Raw genomic sequence first — 18,681 nt, 5'->3', positions numbered from 1 at the left:
TCTGCCTCCAACTTGATGCGCGGGGACGAATCTATTGAATATAAATAGTAGGAGATCAAAGAGGAAATAAACAAGAGGTACAATTAAGGAGAAGGCGCTAGGGAAGAGATGGCGAGAGAAAGAGATACATAGAAGGCGGCACAAGAAAGAAGAGCGAGAAAGAAGAAGGAAACACGTTGGGCACTCATGTGATGATCTAATTGCTATTGTCGAGTTTTATTTTGATCTGTACCATGGGTGGACTTAGGGCGACAAGGGTCCATTGGTGTCAACAGTGGCAGAGCTAAGGGCATCTCCAACGCGGTGACCCATCCCGCGCCTGCGCGTCTGGATGGGTCCAACCGGACAAAAACACGGCCCACTGCGCGGACCCATCCCAAAAACGGATGGCCGTGGCGTCCGGGATGACCCAAACCCGGCCCAAATCTGGGATGAGTTTGGGTGGCCGCGGACGCCGATTGCTGGCCGCTCGCGTCCTCCCCTTGTCCGCCCCTGGTCCGCCTGTCTGTCTCCCAAAACACAATCCCCTTGCACACATCTCCCACCGCTCCGCCGCCACCCCAAGGATCAAAGCTTCTAAACCATTCAACTCACCGCGCATGTTGCTTGCTCCATCGTAACCTTGGATTTGGGAGCGGTGTCGACGCCGGCAAGCGGGGCGGAAGCATAGGTCGTGGCCCCGCGCTGCTTTCGCGGCGTCGTAGCAGAGTCGGAGGACGTCGTCGCCGACGCTGTTGTCAATCAACGCTTCCAGGGGGTTCTGCAGAGCAGTGATCGGTTCGTTCGGAGAACAGTATCTCCGACAACCTACTGCAGAGGACACAACTCGTCTGTTGTCAATCAACGCTTCCAGGGGGTTTCCTGGGATGCTTGGCATCATAGACTGCATGCACTGGGAGTGGAAGAACTGTCCCTTTGGTTGGTAGGGGGCATACAACGGCCATTGTGAGGGGTGCACAATGATTCTTGAAGCTGTTGCTTCACATGACACATGGATTTGGCACTCATTCTTCGGAATGGCTGGCTCGCAGCGCTCTCCGGGGTTTGATAGGCTAGCGTACGGTCAGTCTCCTGATGTGGATTTTGAGATCAATGGCCACCACTACACCAAGGGGTACTACCTGTCTGATGGTATCTATCCACCTTGGGCTACACTCGTGAAGACAATCCGAAAACCCAACTCAGAGTAGGAGGCAAGGTTTTCCAAAGAGCATGAGGCAATCCGGAAAGATGTCGAGCGGGCGTTTGACATCCTCCAAGCTCGTTGGGCTATCGTCAGACACCCTGCCAGAGCCTGGAGTGTGCAAACTATGTGGGATGTGTTGACCGCTTGTGTAATCATGCATAACATGATTGTTGAGGTAGAGCGAGATGATTCACTCTTTGATAATGAGTGAGATGGTCAGAAAGAGTTGGTTACTCCTCAAGGTGATCCGGCATCATTCCAGGACATCCTCCATGCGAACCATGAAATTCGGGATCTAGCTGTACACAACCAGCTTGAGGCTGATTTGGTCGAGCACATGTGGCAGCATGTAGGCAACAATGCTTCAAACAACAAAGATGAAGGAAATCCCGAAGCCTAGAGCATTTGTATCGTTTTTACATTTTATTTGAATAATACTTTGTCATTGAATACGTGGACAATAAACTTATGTAACAATTTTTGAGAATTTGAACTATTTTATATATTTTTTAATAGTTTATTATGCTTTTATAGTGAATTTAGAGGCAAATAGCTACTATACGGCAATTCGACTCAAATCTGCCGCGTTGGGCGCAGCGCGCGACGCAAACGGACGCGGGGTTCCGACCACGTGTCCGTGCGGCTATAAACGGCCCAAAACGGACGACCCAACGCGTCCGTTTGGGTCGCAGGGTTGGAGAAGCCCTAAGTCTATAGGACAGTGGATCTCTCCCCTTAACCCCCATGAACATTTTACAAAACTACCTTGGAAATTTGCCATTTTGTCCAGAAACGTTGGTGTTTTTTTTCCATCTCATCCCATTTGCCTCCCTCAAAAATATGCTCAAGCTAAAAAATGTTGATACTCATGCCTACAAAAGCGGGATTCAATACATGCAATGCCGAGATCATAGATTTTCAATGTCTCTAATTCAAGCTGTTGATGTACTTTTATGGAAACTAGTGTGTACATTTAATTCTAACATGAAAATTTAGTCCGTAAACTTTAGGAATTCGATCATTACATTGCAAATATATTAAAAATATTTTTTAGATACCATATGAAAATATATTTCATTATTTATCTAATGATATTGATTTTGTATTTTGCATGTTAATAATTTTTAGTAAGAAATTAGTCAAACTTAACATAGTTTGACTTTCTAAAAATAATATAAACCTTAAACTTTGGGATGGAGATAGTATGTAACTACCTAAAGAGTTTGTTGGATATCATGATACTTAGAACAACGGATGAAGCCTGGTGACCGGGTGTATACGTGAGCACGCGGTGAGAGACTGACACGTGTCCAACGGTGTTAGGTTTGCCGTTAGATGATAACTAGCTAGAAAATAAATCGAGCTCCGTGTGCCTTCGTAAGTACTGCTGTTTTTTTCAATAAAGAAAAAAGTAAGTACTACTGATCCGGACTGAACAATCTTGAAAAATAAAATAGTACACTAATACGGATTGATGTAAGATCATGCGCTCCGCAGACGAGAAACTCCGGGAGCGTTTCCAAAATTCAGGAACTGTATTGAATTTTATTGGTTCCCGCTGGTAATTAGCCAACAAATACAATCATGCATATAGTCAGTTTACCAAAACCAGATTAAGCTACAAATTACAAGTCCAAAATTGGTAAGCAGAACCGCAATCCCAGATGGAGGAGTCCAAAATTGGTAAGCAGAACCGCAAGTCCAAAATTACAAGTCAGTTTACCAAAACCAGATTAAGCAGAACCGCATCGCCCAGATGGAGGAGTCCGCCGCCGCCGGCAAGACCCTCAACCAGGAGCAGAAGGAGGTGCTGCGCTCCAAGCCCATCGTCGCCGCGCTCATCGACGAGCTCGACCGCCTCCGCGCCCCGCTCTCCGCCACCCTCACCGAGGAGCTCTCCACCGTCCCCGCCCCCGCCGCCCTGGCCCCGACCCCCGCCGCAGATTCGTCCGTCCAGGACCTCCTCGCGCTCGTCTACTTCGGCTCCCTCTTCGACGTCAAGCCGCAGAGCGAGTTCCTCGCCACCATGGTCGCCCGCGAGCACGAGCAGGGGATTAGGTGGAGGTGACCTGAGGCTTGGCGGCGATGGGCTCCAGGCCGGCGTGGAGGAAGGATCGACCTCCCGTCCCGGAGCGTGGCTGGCGGCGGTCGACCTCCCGTCTCGCTGGCGGCTTTTTTTGGTGGTCTCGAGAGGGGGCGAGAGAAAAGTGTGGTTCAGAGAAAGAACAAGGGGATAAGGTGCATCGGGTACGAAGGGAAGGGAGCGTGGGAGAGAAAGGATTAACGCCGTATGGTTGCCGTTAGCAAAAAATGAATCTCAAGGTTGATACAACGGCAGCTAGGACGTGCTCACGTATACACCCGGTGACCAAATCCACTCTCCTTAGAACAAATTATATCCATGTATTTTTACATAAATTTTAAGTTACTATTAGATTTATATTGTTCATAAATTATGTGTAAATTGTGCCATTCCCGGTTAGTGGAGATGCTATACTTATAACCTTGTCTCGTTAACCCCATCTAATCTCCTGGTAATTTTATCAATTCTAAAAGAAACATATATATAAAAAGAATTCTTCTTCATAAACCTTGCGTAGCACCACGAGTCTAAGAGCATCTCCAGCCGCGTCCCCAAAAGCATCCTCCAAAGGGATTTGGGGCGCATCGAATAAAAAAAGTTTCCAGCCGCATCCTCGAAAACCTCCTTTTGCCCGGCGTGGTCCGATACGGTGTCCAGCGCCCCGAGCCCGTCCCCGCCCCACAGGGGATGCTCCGGGCACGCCGGACACAACGAAAAGCGAGGCGGGCTCCCACCTTTCAGCGACTATTTGCATAAACCGTTGGTTCGCGCCTTTTATTTCTCGTCGTGCCTTCCCGCCCGCGCCCCCCACCCCTCCGCCGCCGCTGGATTTGCCGCCCGTTTCAACGACTGATCTCTTCTGAGAGTCTGCACCGTCGTCGCGGCTGGCACTCTCACCGGACATTTCGCCGTCGCCGCTTCGCCAGCGTGTCCTGGAACGCTGCGTCAAATTCGCCCCACCTCCACGCACACAAGGTGTTCGGCGACTTGCCATGTAGGCGCGATTGGCCGATGTTCGTTACTTCGTCTGTCGCGGCACAATTTTAAATATTAATTTTTCTTCAGGCATGGATAGCGACGACGAGATGCTTGTCCGACTGCTGGAGGATAAGCAAGCCTTCAACGACGATATCCGAGAGATTTTGCTGATCATCGCGTCCCTCCAGGACATGCTTGACGCCGAGGCGGAGAAGAGGAAGAGGCCGCACCGTAGAGGATCAAGGTCGGGGAGAAAGAAGTCGAAGCCCCGGGAGAGGATGGAGGGGCATACCATGCTGCACAACGACTACTTCGTTGATGACGCAACACATGCCGACAATTTTCGGCGCCGATATAGGATGAGCAAGGGTTTGTTCATGAATATCCTCCACGACGTTCGAGAGTTCGACCCCTACTTCAAGCTCAAGCACGACGTTGTAGGCGTTGCCGGGTTCTCGTCGATTCAGAAGTGCACCGCCGCCATGAGGATGCTTGCATACGGAGCACATGCCGATACACATGATGACTACCTTCGCATGAGTGAGTCTACTGCTATTGAGTGCATGTACAAGTTTTGCTGAGCTGTGGTGGGAAAGTTTGGCAAATACTACTTGAGAGGGCCAACTGAGGAAGAGACTGCAGGATCATGACACAAAATGCTGCTAGAAGATTCCCTGGAATGCTTGGAAGCATTGATTGCATGCACTGGTCATGGAAGGACTGCCCGTTTGCTTGGCAAGGTATATACAAAGGGCGTTATGGATATTGCAGTGTGGTGCTTGAAGTTGTGTCAGATTATGACCTGTGGATTTGCCATTCTTTCCTTGGCATTGCGAGATCACACAATGACATCAATGTGTTACAACAGTCTCCGGTGTTCAGCAGACTAGTGGAAGGGCATGCTCCACCATGCAACTATGAGATCAATGGCCACCAATATACCAAAGGCTATGTAATATCCCAGGTTTAGAGGCAATAAAATGAGAAAACACCAAAGTGTGCATTGCATTCATGCATAGAAAATCCGGGGAATTTTCGCGCTTTCAAATAAAACTTACCACAGTAACTGAAGTTTCACTTGACTTGCTGGAATTGAAGTAGATCATCAAGTCAAGCGCTATAAACTTCACTGTGACCTTTGCTAAAACCTTGTTTTGGGTAGAGATGATTTGATCTATGGGCTAGATCAAATAGAATTAGTTTTACAACAAACAACACCTTAAGTAAGGATCAACTACAAGATCTTATAAGGGATCTCAACATGACATTCCTTACAACAACACATGAATAATTATTCAAACCTAAATCAAAGAACACAATTAATTAAGACACTATTCTATACTTATATTAACCATGTCTTCTACTAAATAAATGTTCCTATCATGAGTCACATGGTATATCTTTTCAGCTACAATACTTGAACCAAGTCAAGAACACTCATATTCATTCTTCATTAACCTTTGATCATTCCAACCTTGTTTTCAAAACTCATTTCCATTAAACTCAGAGAAAGGAGAGTACCATTCATATGCTTAGATTATGCATTCAATAGAACCTAGCTTAATATTTAAACCTTATCTAAGTGAGGTACTTGTTGATACTAACCAATGATACAAGAAATATAAGTTAAGTATTAAACCCTACTTGACCTAGCTAATACTTGATAGTAAGTAAGAACCTCTTTTACTAGTGATCCAAGGGAGAGACAAGTGTTGTGATCATTACAACTTGGTAATGATCATAAACCCTAGAGAAATCCTATCTATTCAGTAGAGCTCAACCTAAAGAGGTATACTCAAGTATATGGACTTATACTTGATCTTGGAGAGAGAACCATAATTCACCAATGAATTGTTATGAGGCCAATACTTTGATCATTACAAATTGGGTGATGATCATAAACCCTAAGAATCTAAGTGAGTGTGTTGAGAGAAGTATTAAAGAAGAGAGACTAGGGAGGAATAAGTTGATCATGTCTAATGCATGATCTTGCCTTACAAAATTGAGATAATAAGTTAAACCTATATATGTGATCCATAGATCTCATTCTTCTCATGAAATAATAAGTAAATCATTAGTAGTTAACCAAACCAATCCTCATGCCTTGTGTAGAGTAGTATTGATATTGTATTTAAATCTTGCTTATCCAAACCCTTGAGAGAAACCTAGCCTTGCCTTGATAAAAGAATTATACCTAAGTAAGGGGAGTAATCCTAGTCAATTAAACATAACCCTAGTTACTGCTCTCATCCTAAAACTAGTTGTGCATCACTTGGGTGATTGTCGTTGCCTAATCGACGGTACCTCGGAGGAGGGATCCTCACGAGGGGGAGAAGAAGTAGGGGCCATAGGGCGGAGTGCACACGGGACGGTGGTACGCGATTTACCCAGCTTCGGAACACCTGCACGATGACAGGGCCTACTGCTGCTTGTCTGGAATTATCTGGGCGCTTTCGCGATGTTACAACGAGTTGAGGTTGTGCCTCTAGGGCTCCCGGGATCCGGCTTATAAAGGCGCACAGATCTAGGGTTTACATGGAGAGTCCTAGCCGGATACAGGTTGCCTAAATACGGTACAATATCTTGTCGTGCACGTTAAGGATCCGCCTTCCCCATCTATGTCGTACCGGATCCGGGTTCCTTACTGGGCCTTCGTGGATCCGGGTTCCTCCTCAAGGTCAGCTGGATCCGGCTCCCTGCTCCTGGGCCGGACTTCTTCTGTCAGGATCAACAGCAACTGGGCCGCCCGATGGGCCACATGCCACATCACCATCTATGGGCCACCCGGGCTTACCGGATCTAGGCACTATCGATGGTACACCCATGAAGTATACCCACAACAGTAGCCCACAGAGTTCTCCGAGTTTCACCTCCTATTTCCGCCTTGCTGACGCCTTATGGTCTCCGGCAATGTTGGTAACGCGGAGAAACTTGAAGAACTCCAACTTCACACTTTCTTCTTTTCCAACCTTTAGTCGGGAGATATTCTCATCCTGCGGGACTTCATCCATCGACGGTTCAAAACACGTTTCCGGGTTACTTCCCTTCTTGCGAATGAGAACTGCTTATCATCGCGCGATTACCCGGAATCTTAAAAGACTCAAACGGTTCCGCCAATTCTGGCGCCATTTTCGCGCGATTTGCGCGGTAACTTATCCTTAGCCATTTTTACCATTTAGGGTTTGGACACGTGTCACGCATCCAACGGCGCGACGCTTGCATTCCGACCACAGGATGCGGAGCACGAATCTCCTCCCTCCGGCCTATAAATATCCACCGTCAACCTAATCTCTCATTCACCCCCTTTCTCACCTCTCTGCGAAGCGCCGCCCACGAGCTCCTCCTCCGCCGTTCCGGAGTCTGCTGGAAAACTCGCCGGAGCTTCGCCGGAGTGATTTCACCACCGTGCTGTTCATCGAGTTCTTAACACCGACGAGCCACCGCACAAAAACCTCGTCGCCGGTGACTCCGACCACCACGGAATCCATTACGGTAAGTTCTTCGAGCTTCAACCTTTCGCCGTAGTTGGTAGGGGCGATCTTGAGGATGACGACGTGGATCCGGCTAAGTCTTGTTCTCCACCATTACTTTGTCTTCAGATGTCTTCTGCGACTCCGCCCCCGAGCTCCGACCCGATCATGGCAATGCCTCTCGCCTCCGCCCCGTCTCCCTTTGTCCCAGTCCAGCTGGATCCCATAAAGGATTTCAGCAAGAACGCCGAAGGCACCTCAGCCATCCCGGAAAAAACTTCCGGGGCCGAGCAGGCGGAAAAGAAGGCGGAAGAAATCGCCGCTAAGAAATCCAAAGCTCGGCAGCGAGACGCAGAGGCCAAGGGAAAATGGTGGCCCTGCACCACCACGGAGTTGGAACTGAAGAACCTGGAGGCGGAAGGCTTCTTGCTACCCGGAAGCTGGCGGACGGTTCTGAACTCTCTGGCTCCAGCCCCTCAAGACAATGAGATGGTGCTGACTAAGGCACTAGTGGAGCGAGGCTTCTCGTTCCCGCCTTCGGACTTCTTCTCGGAAATTCTGAAGGTATATGGGCTCCAGCCCCACAACATCTCTCCAAATAGCGTGCTTGCGATCAGCAACCACGTCACCCTGTGCGAGGGCCATCTCCGGGTACCTCCCGAGCTCTCCCTTTTCCAGTATTTTTTCTCCGTCAAGAAGGAGAAGATCCGCCAGAGCTCCGAGCTGGCGACGTGCAGATCCATCACTTTCATGCTCTGCCCTGGCCGCGTCTACCCACATACCGACCGCCACGAATCCACGCGGTACTGGTCAGGGGGTTTCTTCTACTTGAAGGACGTCTCCGACCCGGCGGGCGAAAGGAGGTTGCCGCCGTTCAAGAACTTCCCCGCCACCGAGACTCCGGCATGGACGCAGTGCCCCCACCTCTCCGAGTCGCCCCAGCTGACCCGCGCCGTTAGGCGGATCTACAAGCTCACGGAGGAGGGGCTGACGGGGAAGGATCTCACCCTGTCTTGGTTCACCAAGCGGATCCAGCCACTCCAACACAGGGACCGCCTGATGTTCCACTACACGGGGCGCGACGACCCAATGCGCGCCACGAAGGATAATCTCTCTGCCGACGCTATCGACAAGAGGATCCGGCTCCTCATCAAGATTCCACGTGAACTTCATGTTCATGTGTGCAACAAAGACATCAACATGAACGGCTCTGGAACCGCGGTATGTCGTCTTGACTTAGTCCATTGTTTCTTTTGCATTCAATTTTTTTGTCTAAGTGTTAGCTCTGTGCCTTAGCTCGAGGCCCTCGAGGAAAGCGAACTCGGAACTCTCGTTCGGGTCCTTACTATGGGCAACACGGATCCGGAGGCCGCATCGGAGGCGGAAACTCACGACGCTCCACGCCCTTCCAAGAGGAAGAGGGCTGCTCCCTCCAGCCCCGCCGCAAAACACGCCCGCGAAGTGCTCAGCACTGCGGCTACTCGGAAAGCGGAGGCGGAGAAGAAGCGCCTCAAGCTTATCGACACCAGCAACAGAGGCCAACCCGACATCCAGCAATTCTTCGAGCCTTCCGGGTAAACGCTTGTTTCCGGAATCCAAATTCTTCTGTTTTCACGAGCAAATCCTTACTTAGTTACTATGTTTTTTTCTTTTACAGAAGTTCCGGAAGCCAGCCCCCCAAGGCTCCAAGAGCCCTGAAGAAGAAGGTCAAGCCGTCTCCGGCTTCCATCCCTGTTACGCCGGAAGTTGAGGTTCCGCCCAAGGCCTCATCTGCCTCCAAGCCGGATCCCAAGGACGTCATCAACATCGATGACCTTCCTGAAGACCCCGTTGGCCACGGCGATTCCGGCAAGGGCGCCTCCTCGTCTGCACCTCCGCCTGATCAACCAAGCGCCACCTTTGCGGAGCCTACGGCGGAAGAGTATGAGCAGAAGGTGCAGCTTATTCATGCCTCCAGCACGCTTCAAGCTAACCCTCAACCAGCTCCATCTCTGCAAAAGCTTTTCCTCGCACAGCGCCACGTGGAAGTTTCCGCCATGATGGACAAGGTGTGGGGGACGGCGAACGTGGAGATGCAGGAGCTCACCGAACTGGAGAACGATCTGAAGGTGTTTTTCGCCAAACACAAGGACGTGCGCCAGGTAACACTAGCCCCCAAGCATTGGGTCAGACATTTTTTCCGTGTAACATGTGTTAGCCGATGCTTTCTTCAATATGTACCTTAGGTGGAAATTTAAAATTTTATACCTCGAAGACTTTGAATTCCTCGCCAGCCCCCAAGATTTTAAATATCCGGCTAACTCCTCTCTGCCTTTCAGACCACGCGAAAATTGCACGAAGATCTGCGCGTTCACGTGCTGGAGCAGATAACGGAGATTGAGGGGCTGCGCCAGAACACGGAAAACAGCCAAAAGGCTATCCAGCATCTGGAGACCCGCCTTCGGGGTACGAAATCCAAGTTGTGATCTATATGCTGATATAACTGTTCATGATGCATAACGTATGTATCTTTTCCGACTGCAGAAGAGACTACCAAGCACTCTGCCTTTGATGACCTGTCTGCCAAAGTCAAGGTGCTCAAGGCGGAGAACGAATCCCTCAAGACCTTCATCAAGGAATCCTCCGACAAGGAGAATGAGGCGAGGAAGGAGCTCTCCGAGAAGCACGCCCGTGACATGGCGGAATTGTCTGATAAACTGAAGAAGAGCCAAAGCAGGGTAACTTCCTTAGTGGCCAAGAACAAGGTTCAAGAAGCAGAGGCGGAAGCCATCGACAAGCTTATCTTCCGTAAGCATTTTTTCCATGTTGTTGTTCCGACTTCATCATATGCTGTTTTGTCTTCGAAGGAACTGAACGCCATTTTTCCACAGCAAGCCTTGGCTTTGAATGGACCAAAGATTCAGCCCTCAAGAGGACGGAGGCCTATGACGAAGCGCGGAGTTCCATCGACGCGCTATTCGCAGCCTGTCGCGGAATTGCCAAGACCCTGTCCTTTAAGAGGGCCAAAACCACAGTTATTGACACAATGACCAAGCTGATGGAGCAAGTGCCGGAGTTCATCAAGGATTGGCAGGAGTCTTCCGCTCGCGGAGTCGCTTCCCTGGTCTTGGCCACCTGCAAGGCTCACTTTCCTTCGCTCAGCTTCGCGGATGTTGCGCGTGGCACTCCAGAGGGTGCCGACATGGGCGCCATCCTCTCGGAAACCAAAGGGTTTGAGCAGCTATTTGTCAGGCGAGTTAACCACTCGTTTTGGTACCACAAATATGATCTGCCCAAGGGGTTTTCCGACACGGAAGAGGAGGAAGGCGAGCCGGAGTACTACGCGGAAGGTTCCGAGTCAAGCATTGAGCTTTCCGGAGAAGGCTCTGATACGCGTACAGCACTCGTCCGTTGGGAACCCCAAGAGGAAGGTGTGATGCGTACAGCGGCAAGTTTTCCCTCAGTAAGAAACCAAGGTTTATCGAACCAGTAGGAGCCAAGAAGCACGTTGAAGGTTGATGGCGGCGAGATGTAGTGCGGCGCAACACCAGGGATTCCGGCGCCAACGTGGAACCTGCACAACACAAACCAAGTACTTTGCCCCAACGAAACAGCGAGGTTGTCAATCTCACCGGCTTGCTGTAACAAAGGATTAGATGTATAGTGTGGAAGATGATTGTTTGCAGAAAACAGTAGAACAAGTATTGCAGTAGATTGTATTTCAGTATAGAGAATTGGACCGGGGTCCACATATCACTAGAGGTGTCTCTCCCATAAGATAAACAACATGTTGGGTGAACAAATTACAGTTGGGCAATTGACAAATAGAGAGGGCATGACCATGCACATACATATTATGATGAGTATAGTGAGATTTAATTGGGCATTACGACAAAGTACATAGACCGCTATCCAGCATGCATCTATGCCTAAAAAGTCCACCTTCAGGTTATCATCCGAACCCCTTCTAGTATTAAGTTGCTAACAACAGACAATTGCATTAAGTATTGCGCGTAATGTAATCAGTAACTACATCCTCGAACATAGCACCAATGTTTTATCCCTAGTGGCAATAGCACATCCATAAATACTCCCTCTTGGAGTTACAAGCATCTACTTGGCCAGAGCATCTACTAGTAACGGAGAGCATGCAAGATCATAAACAACACATAGATATAAATTGATTATCAACATAACATAGTATTCTTTATTCATCGGATCCCAACAAACACAACATATAGAATTACAGATAGATGATCTTGATCATGTTCGGCAGCTCACAAGACCCGACAATTAAGCACAATGAGGAGAAGACAACCATCTAGCTACTGCTATGGACCCATAGTCCAGGGGTAGACTACTCACACATCACTCCGGAGGCGACCATGGCGGCGTAGAGTCCTCCGGGAGATGATTCCCCTCTCCGGCAGGGTGCCGGAGGTGATCTCCTGAATCCCCCGAGATGGGATTGGCGGCGGCGGCGTCTCTGGAAGGTTTTCCGTATCGTGGCTCTCGATGATCGGGGGTTTCGCGACGAAGGCTATTTGTAGGCGGAAGGGCAGGTCAAGGGGCGTCACGAGGGGCCCACACCATAGGTCGGCGCGGCCAGGGCTTGGGCCACGCCGCCCTGTGGTCTGGCCACCTCGTGGCCCCACTTCGTTGACTCTTCGGTCTTCTGGAAGCTTTGTGGCAAAATAGGACCCTGGGCGTTGATTTCGTCCAATTCCGAGAATATTTCCTTACTAGGATTTCTGAAACCAAAAACAGCAGAAAACAAAGAATCGCACTTCGGCATCTTGTTAATAGGTTAGTTCCTGAAAATGCACGAATATGACATAAAGTGTGCATAAAACATGTAGATATCATCAATAATGTGGCATGGAACATAAGAAATTATCGATACGTCGGAGATGTATCAGCATCCCCAAGCTTAGTTCCTGCTCGTCCCGAGCAGGTAAACAATAAACAAAGATAATTTCTGGAGTGACATGCCATCATAACCTTGATCATACTATTTGTAAGCATATGTAGTGAATGCAGTGATCAAAACAATGTAAATGACATGAGTAAACAACTGAATCATATAGCAAAGACTTTTCATGAATAGTACTTCAAGACAAGCATCAATAAGTCTTGCATAAGAGTTAACTCATAAAGCAATAATTCAAAGTAAAAGCATTGAAGCAACACAAAGGAAGATTAAGTTTCAGCGGTTGCTTTCAACTTGTAACATGTATATCTCATGGATATTGTCAACATAGAGTAATATAACAAGTGCAATATGCAAGTATGTAGGAATCAATGCACAGTTCACACAATTGTTTTTTCTTCTTGAGGTGGAGAGAGATAGGTGAACTGACTCAACATAAAAGTAAAAGAATGGTCCTTCAAAGAGGAAAGCATCGATTGCTATATTTGTGCTAGAGCTTTGATTTTGAAAACAAGAAACAATTTTGTCAACGGTAGTAATAAAGCATATGTATCATGTAAATTATATCTTACAAGTTGCAAGCCTCATGCATAGTATACTAATAGTTCCCGCACCTTGTCCTAATTAGCTTGGACTACCGGGATTATCGCAATGCACATGTTTTAACCAAGTGTCACAAAGGGGTACCTCTATGCCGCCTGTACAAAGGTCTAAGGAGAAAGCTCGCATTGGATTTCTCGCTATTGATTATTCTCAACTTAGACATCCATACCGGGACAACATAGACAACAGATAATGGACTCCTCTTTTATGCATAAGCATGTAGCAACAATTAATTTTCTCATATGAGATTGAGGTTATATGTCCAAAACTGAAACTTCCACCATGGATCATGGCTTTATTTAGCGGCCCAATGTTCTTCTCTAACAATATGCACGCTCTAACCATAAGGTGGTAGATCGCCCTTACTTCAGACAAGACGAACATGCATAGCAACTCACATGATATTCAACAAAGAGTAGTTGATGGCGTCTCCAGGAACATGGTTATCGCATAACGAGCAACTTAATAAGAGATAAAGTGCATAAGTACATATTCAATACCACAATATTTTTTAAGCTATTTGTCCCATGAGCTATATATTGTAAAGGTGAAGAATGGAAATTTAAAGGTAGCACTCAAGCAATTTACTTTGGAATGGCGGAGAAATACCATGTAGTAGGTAGGTATGGTGGACACAAATGGCATAGTGGTTGGCTCAAGTATTTTGGATGCATGAGAAGTATTCCCTCTCGATACAAGTTTTAGGCTAGCAAGGCTATTTGAAACAAACACAAGGATGAAGCGGTGCAGCAAAACTCACATAAAAGACATATTGAAAACATTATAAGACTCTACACCGTCTTCCTTGTTGTTCAAACTCAATACTAGAAATTATCTAGACCTTAGAGAAACCAAATATGCAAACCAAATTTTAGCATGCTCTATGTATTTCTTCATTAATGGGTGCAAAGTATATGATGCAAGAGCTTAAACATGAGCACAACAATTGCCAAGTATCACATTATCCAAGACATTATAGCAATTACTACATGTATCATTTTCCAATTCCAACCATATAACAATTTAACGAAGAAGAAACTTCGCCATGAATATTATGAGTAAAGCCTAAGGACATACTTGTCCATATGCAACAGCGGAGCATGTCTCTCTCCCACACAAAGAATGCTAGGATCCATTTTATTCAAACAAAACAAAAACAAAAACAAACCGACGCTCCAAGCAAAGCACATAAGATGTGATGGAATAAAAATATAGTTTCAGGGGAGGAACCTGATAATGTTGTCGATGAAGAAGGGGATGCCTTGGGCATCCCCAAGCTTAGACGCTTGAGTCTTCTTGATATATGCAGGGGTGAACCACCGGGGCATCCCCAAGCTTAGAGCTTTCACTCTCCTTGATCATGTTGTATCATCTCCCTCTCTTGATCCTTGAAAACTTCCTCCACACCAAACTTAGAACAACTCATTAGAGGGTTAGTGCACAATCAAAATATACATGTTCAGAGGTGACATAATCATTCTTAATACTTCTGGACATTGCACAAAGGGTAGATCTAGGCTTCTTCACTGTACTCTTCGCCTGTGCATGCACAGCGAAATTCTGCGCCTGAAAGCACAAAACATAAAAATCGTTCTAGGAGGATGTGTCTCAAGGAGCGCAGGGAGCCGTGCGTCTCCAGGGGCGACCTCGCGGGCGACCGGAGCGGGAAGAGGGTTCCCCCTCCGCGTACGTCTCACGGGCGCAGGAAGCTCGCCGCCGGCCGCCGGGGGGCGCATGGGCGCGTGACGGACAACCCCTTCCAGATCTTGGGCGAGATCGGGGAGGATGATGCGGCGGATCTCGCTGCGGAAGAGGAGATCGTGGAGGAAGCAGGGGCTGGGGCACGGCCGTCGCTAGCGTGCCTCGGCGACTTCCTGGCGCTGGATCTCGTGGGGGCCGCCGGGGATGGGTCTTCCCCGACGCGCCTGATGGCGTAGGCGCCTGTGCTGGGGAGCATGGAGCAGTGGAGCTCACCGAGGTGGCTTGCTTCGGAGGTGGACTTCCCGTCTCTGTGGCGGTCGGGCGGCGGCTCGGGGCAGTTGGAGTCTCAAGCTCAGGAGGTGCGGTCGTGCTCCCCGCCGGCGGTTCTTGTCGGCGAGATTCAGATCTCTCTCCGGCAGGCGGCGGCGCCGCCGCGGGTGCGGGAGCGGGAGCTCCTAGGGTTGCCTGGGGAGGGGCACGGAGATTCGTGCGCTCGGGCTGGATGGGCTGGGCCATCGCTTTCAGGGCCCAGTGCTGTTGGGCCACCTCTTTCGGGGCCTATTTGGGCTGGGCTGGCCTCTGCGGACAGGGTTAGGGAGGAACCGCTGGATGAGGGACACGTGGCCCAGGGGCATTTTTCTTCGGTCCAGATCGAGGCGGGCGCGTCTGTGCGGGGTAAGGACGCTTCTACCCCTCCACCAAGGGTACTTAAGTGGCGCTGGCTGCCGGTTGGAACCCTAGATTGGGAGTTAGGGTTTCCAGCCGCCACCAGAGACATCCAGCGCCATCGCCGTCGCGCAAAGCTCCTCGTCTCTGCGGGTGAGAGTGGTTCCTCTGAGCCGGTGCTCAAACCTCTGAGGATGGACAGGGAGAGGAGGGGAAAGCGGTCCTTGGACCAGTTCAGCAGAGAAGATGGGCGCCGTAGAGACCAAGATCTGCGCCAAAGGCTGGACCGCGAGCAGGAAGAGCAACGCCGCCAACAATTTCAGAGGGACAACGAGGCACATCGGCGGCGTGAGGAAGAAGGAAGGATGAGGGAGCGCAGGGGGCGGGAGCTGCGACACCCACATCCACCTCCGCCTCTGGCTCCGCGGGGGCGGGAGCCGGGGCGGGCGGCGCCAAGACCTCAGGGCTCCACGCAAGGGGAGCGTGCTGTCCAGGGTCGCGCGTCGGTGGAGGGCGGGGCCCCATCGAGCAGCGACGCGGCACACATCGTCTGCTACCACTGTGGGAAGCCGGGGCACATTCAAGCGGAGTGCAAGGATGATCCTTTCTGTGTGAAATGCAACAAGGTGGGTCACCTCTCTGCGATGTGTGCTGCCTTGTCGAAGACCTCAGAGCCTTTCTGGGCGGGGTATGCTGTGGATGGCAGAGGCTTCACTTGTTGTGATGTACCGAAAGAAGAGCTGCTTCCGCCGGCACCTAATGCAGCCATGGTGATTCTAGAAGGAGGCGATCTATCTGCTGAACAACTGGAGGATGAGCTCAAGGACCTCGTGGATGAGGACTGGGACTGGCGTGTGCGGAAGATCAACCAATCTGACTTCGCCATGTTCTTTCCCTCGAAAGAGAGCCTGCGCATGGCCATCAGGGGCGGGGGCCTCACGCTGCCAACTACCAAGCTTCACATCATCGTCACGTCAAACGCTGGGGACCCCACGGCAGTTGAGCATTTGGAGGAATGCTGGATCAAGCTCTTCGACGTGCCGCCGCCTTACCGTCAGGCGGTCCGTATCCTGCTGGCAACCAGGGAACTGGGACGTCCCATTGCGGTGGATGAGAACTCCCTGGCTTCTCCCTTGGATCCTGTTCGGGTGCGGATCGGGTGCAGGGCCTCGGGGCAGCTCCCACCGTACTTTATCCTCTTCGTCAACTCTTAGGGTTTCAAGGTGCGCATAGTCAGGGAAGGCGGAGAGGGGGAGGAGCACTCAGATGCCCTTCCACCACCCCAGAGGAAGCTGTCGAACGAGGGAGATGAGGAGCTGGAGGAATCGAAGGGGGAGGGTTGGGACGGCCGCAGGGGCAAGCACAAGAAAGACATGAGCCCGGCCAAGGGCATGGGGGGCTCCACGTCTATGCCACAACGCAAGTCTGTCCCCGTCTATTCTGCACAGGAGAAACCAGGTGCCAACGGACCGAAGCTGCCAACCACGGCGTTCTCGCAATATGGGTCCAATTTGACAGAGGGAGGGGACATTTTCCCGGTGCTTGCGGAGATTCTGCACCCGGCGATGGTTCGGCAGGACCCTTCAGGGGAGAGGGTCTCCTCTGGTGGGGATCAACTCTCTCCATCTCTGGTTTCCTTTCAAGAGTCCCCGCTGGTGGGAGATGAATCTGTGAAGAGCCGTCCGTCTCTCTGGAAGGCTCAGCAGCTCTCGGAAGAAGATCGAGTCGAGGCGGGCATCACCACTCCAGTGACGTGGGAGTCGGACCCGCAGGCCATGCGCTCCAAGGAGCGTAGAAGCAAAGCTAACGCGGATCGCCCCTCCTTAGCCCTCAAGGTGGTTGCCCAGCAACTCAACTTCACGGATGGAGGCGACTCTGCTCTGGCAAAGGAAGGGGGGAATCTAGGCGCATCGAGGAGAAGGCGCTGGAAGGGGAACTCTTCGCTGAGGGCTCGGTGGTGCCGGAACTGGCGGCACCAATCAGCAGGGCGCCAAGGAGCAAGGCGTCGCCGGTGGTTGCGGCAAGGACTAGCGCCCGGGGAGCGAGCTCTTCGGTGACTCCCATCCTGGAGAAAGCCATCCAGCGTGCTGTGCAGAAGACCCCAGGTATGCCCAAATCTGTCGAGAATTTCGCTATCTTGCAAAAGATCCCCGATGCCTCTTTACTTTCGGTTGCTCGCGATAGTTGTATTGTCTTCCCTTCTGCCGCCGGAAATCCTGCCCCTCTCCTTTCTATGTTACGAGCTAGAGAACTTGCTCAAGCGGAGCTTGCTCTAGCAAGAGACAGAGCGGCAGCTGAGGAGATGAAGAAGAAAGAAGAGGAGAAAAGAGAAGTGCAGCACGAAGAGCTACCAACCCCCATTTCCACGTCCTCTCCCCCAGTAGGGTCTGGGGGAAGTCGTGCAAAGGGGCTGAGACAAATAAAGAAGAAGAAAATTTAGAAAAAAGCTACGGTGGTTACAAGAAGAGTCCTAACCCGCCAAGCACGGGGTCGCACTGTGGTTTCCCAATGAGAGCGCTGTTCTGGAATATTCGTGGGTTCGGTGTTAGGGGACGCCGGACTTTGCTAAAGGACTATCTCCGTACTCACAGGATTGATATTGTTTGTCTGCAAGAGACAATCAGGCAAGAGTTCACGGACCAAGAGCTCACCAGTCTTGAGATAGGGGACAAGTTTGTGTGGTGTTGGCTGCCTGCCAATGGGCATTCAGGGGGTATGCTCTTAGGCTTTCGTGACAGTTCATTCGAGGTGGGTGCCATCGACAGGGGTCGTTTCTTCATCTGCACCGATATCATTTGCCGCGTGGATCGGCTGCGTTGCAGAGTCATAGGCATTTATGGGCCGGCGGATCACTCTCGATCGGCGGAATTCCTGCAGGAAGTTTCCAGCAAAGTGAACTCCTCTACCGTCCCTATCATCATGGGAGGGGACTTCAACCTGATCAGAGCAGCCCACGACAAAAACAACGACAGGATTAATTGGTCTAGGATGGACCTGTTTAATGAGCATATCGCAGCTTGGGGCTTGCGAGAATTCCCGCGTACCGGGGCGCGCTACACTTGGACCAACAAACAGCTCAATCCTG

At 50.2% G+C, this 18,681-nt stretch overlaps 1 protein-coding gene across 1 annotated transcript; it reads left to right on the top strand.

Moving 5' to 3' along the window:
• Positions 1 to 2,942: 2,942 nt before the first annotated feature.
• LOC127347371 (uncharacterized) lies at positions 2,943 to 3,254 on the top strand. The gene has a single exon (XM_051373563.1). It carries the CDS (start codon positions 2,943 to 2,945, stop codon positions 3,252 to 3,254), a length of 312 nt encoding a protein of 103 aa, XP_051229523.1.
• Positions 3,255 to 18,681: the final 15,427 nt, after the last annotated feature.

Source organism: Lolium perenne, chromosome 4 (assembly GCF_019359855.2).
Source record: "Lolium perenne isolate Kyuss_39 chromosome 4, Kyuss_2.0, whole genome shotgun sequence".
Lineage (NCBI taxonomy): Eukaryota > Viridiplantae > Streptophyta > Magnoliopsida > Poales > Poaceae > Lolium > Lolium perenne.
The sequence above is the reverse complement of the archived record's forward strand: the minus strand, read 5'-3'. Positions and strand labels throughout refer to the sequence as shown.

What these genes read in the sequence shown, in the direction of transcription:
- LOC127347371 (XM_051373563.1), top strand. Translation starts at nt 2,943, where the DNA reads ATGGAGGAGTCCGCCGCCGCCGGCAAGACCCTCAACCAGGAGCAGAAG.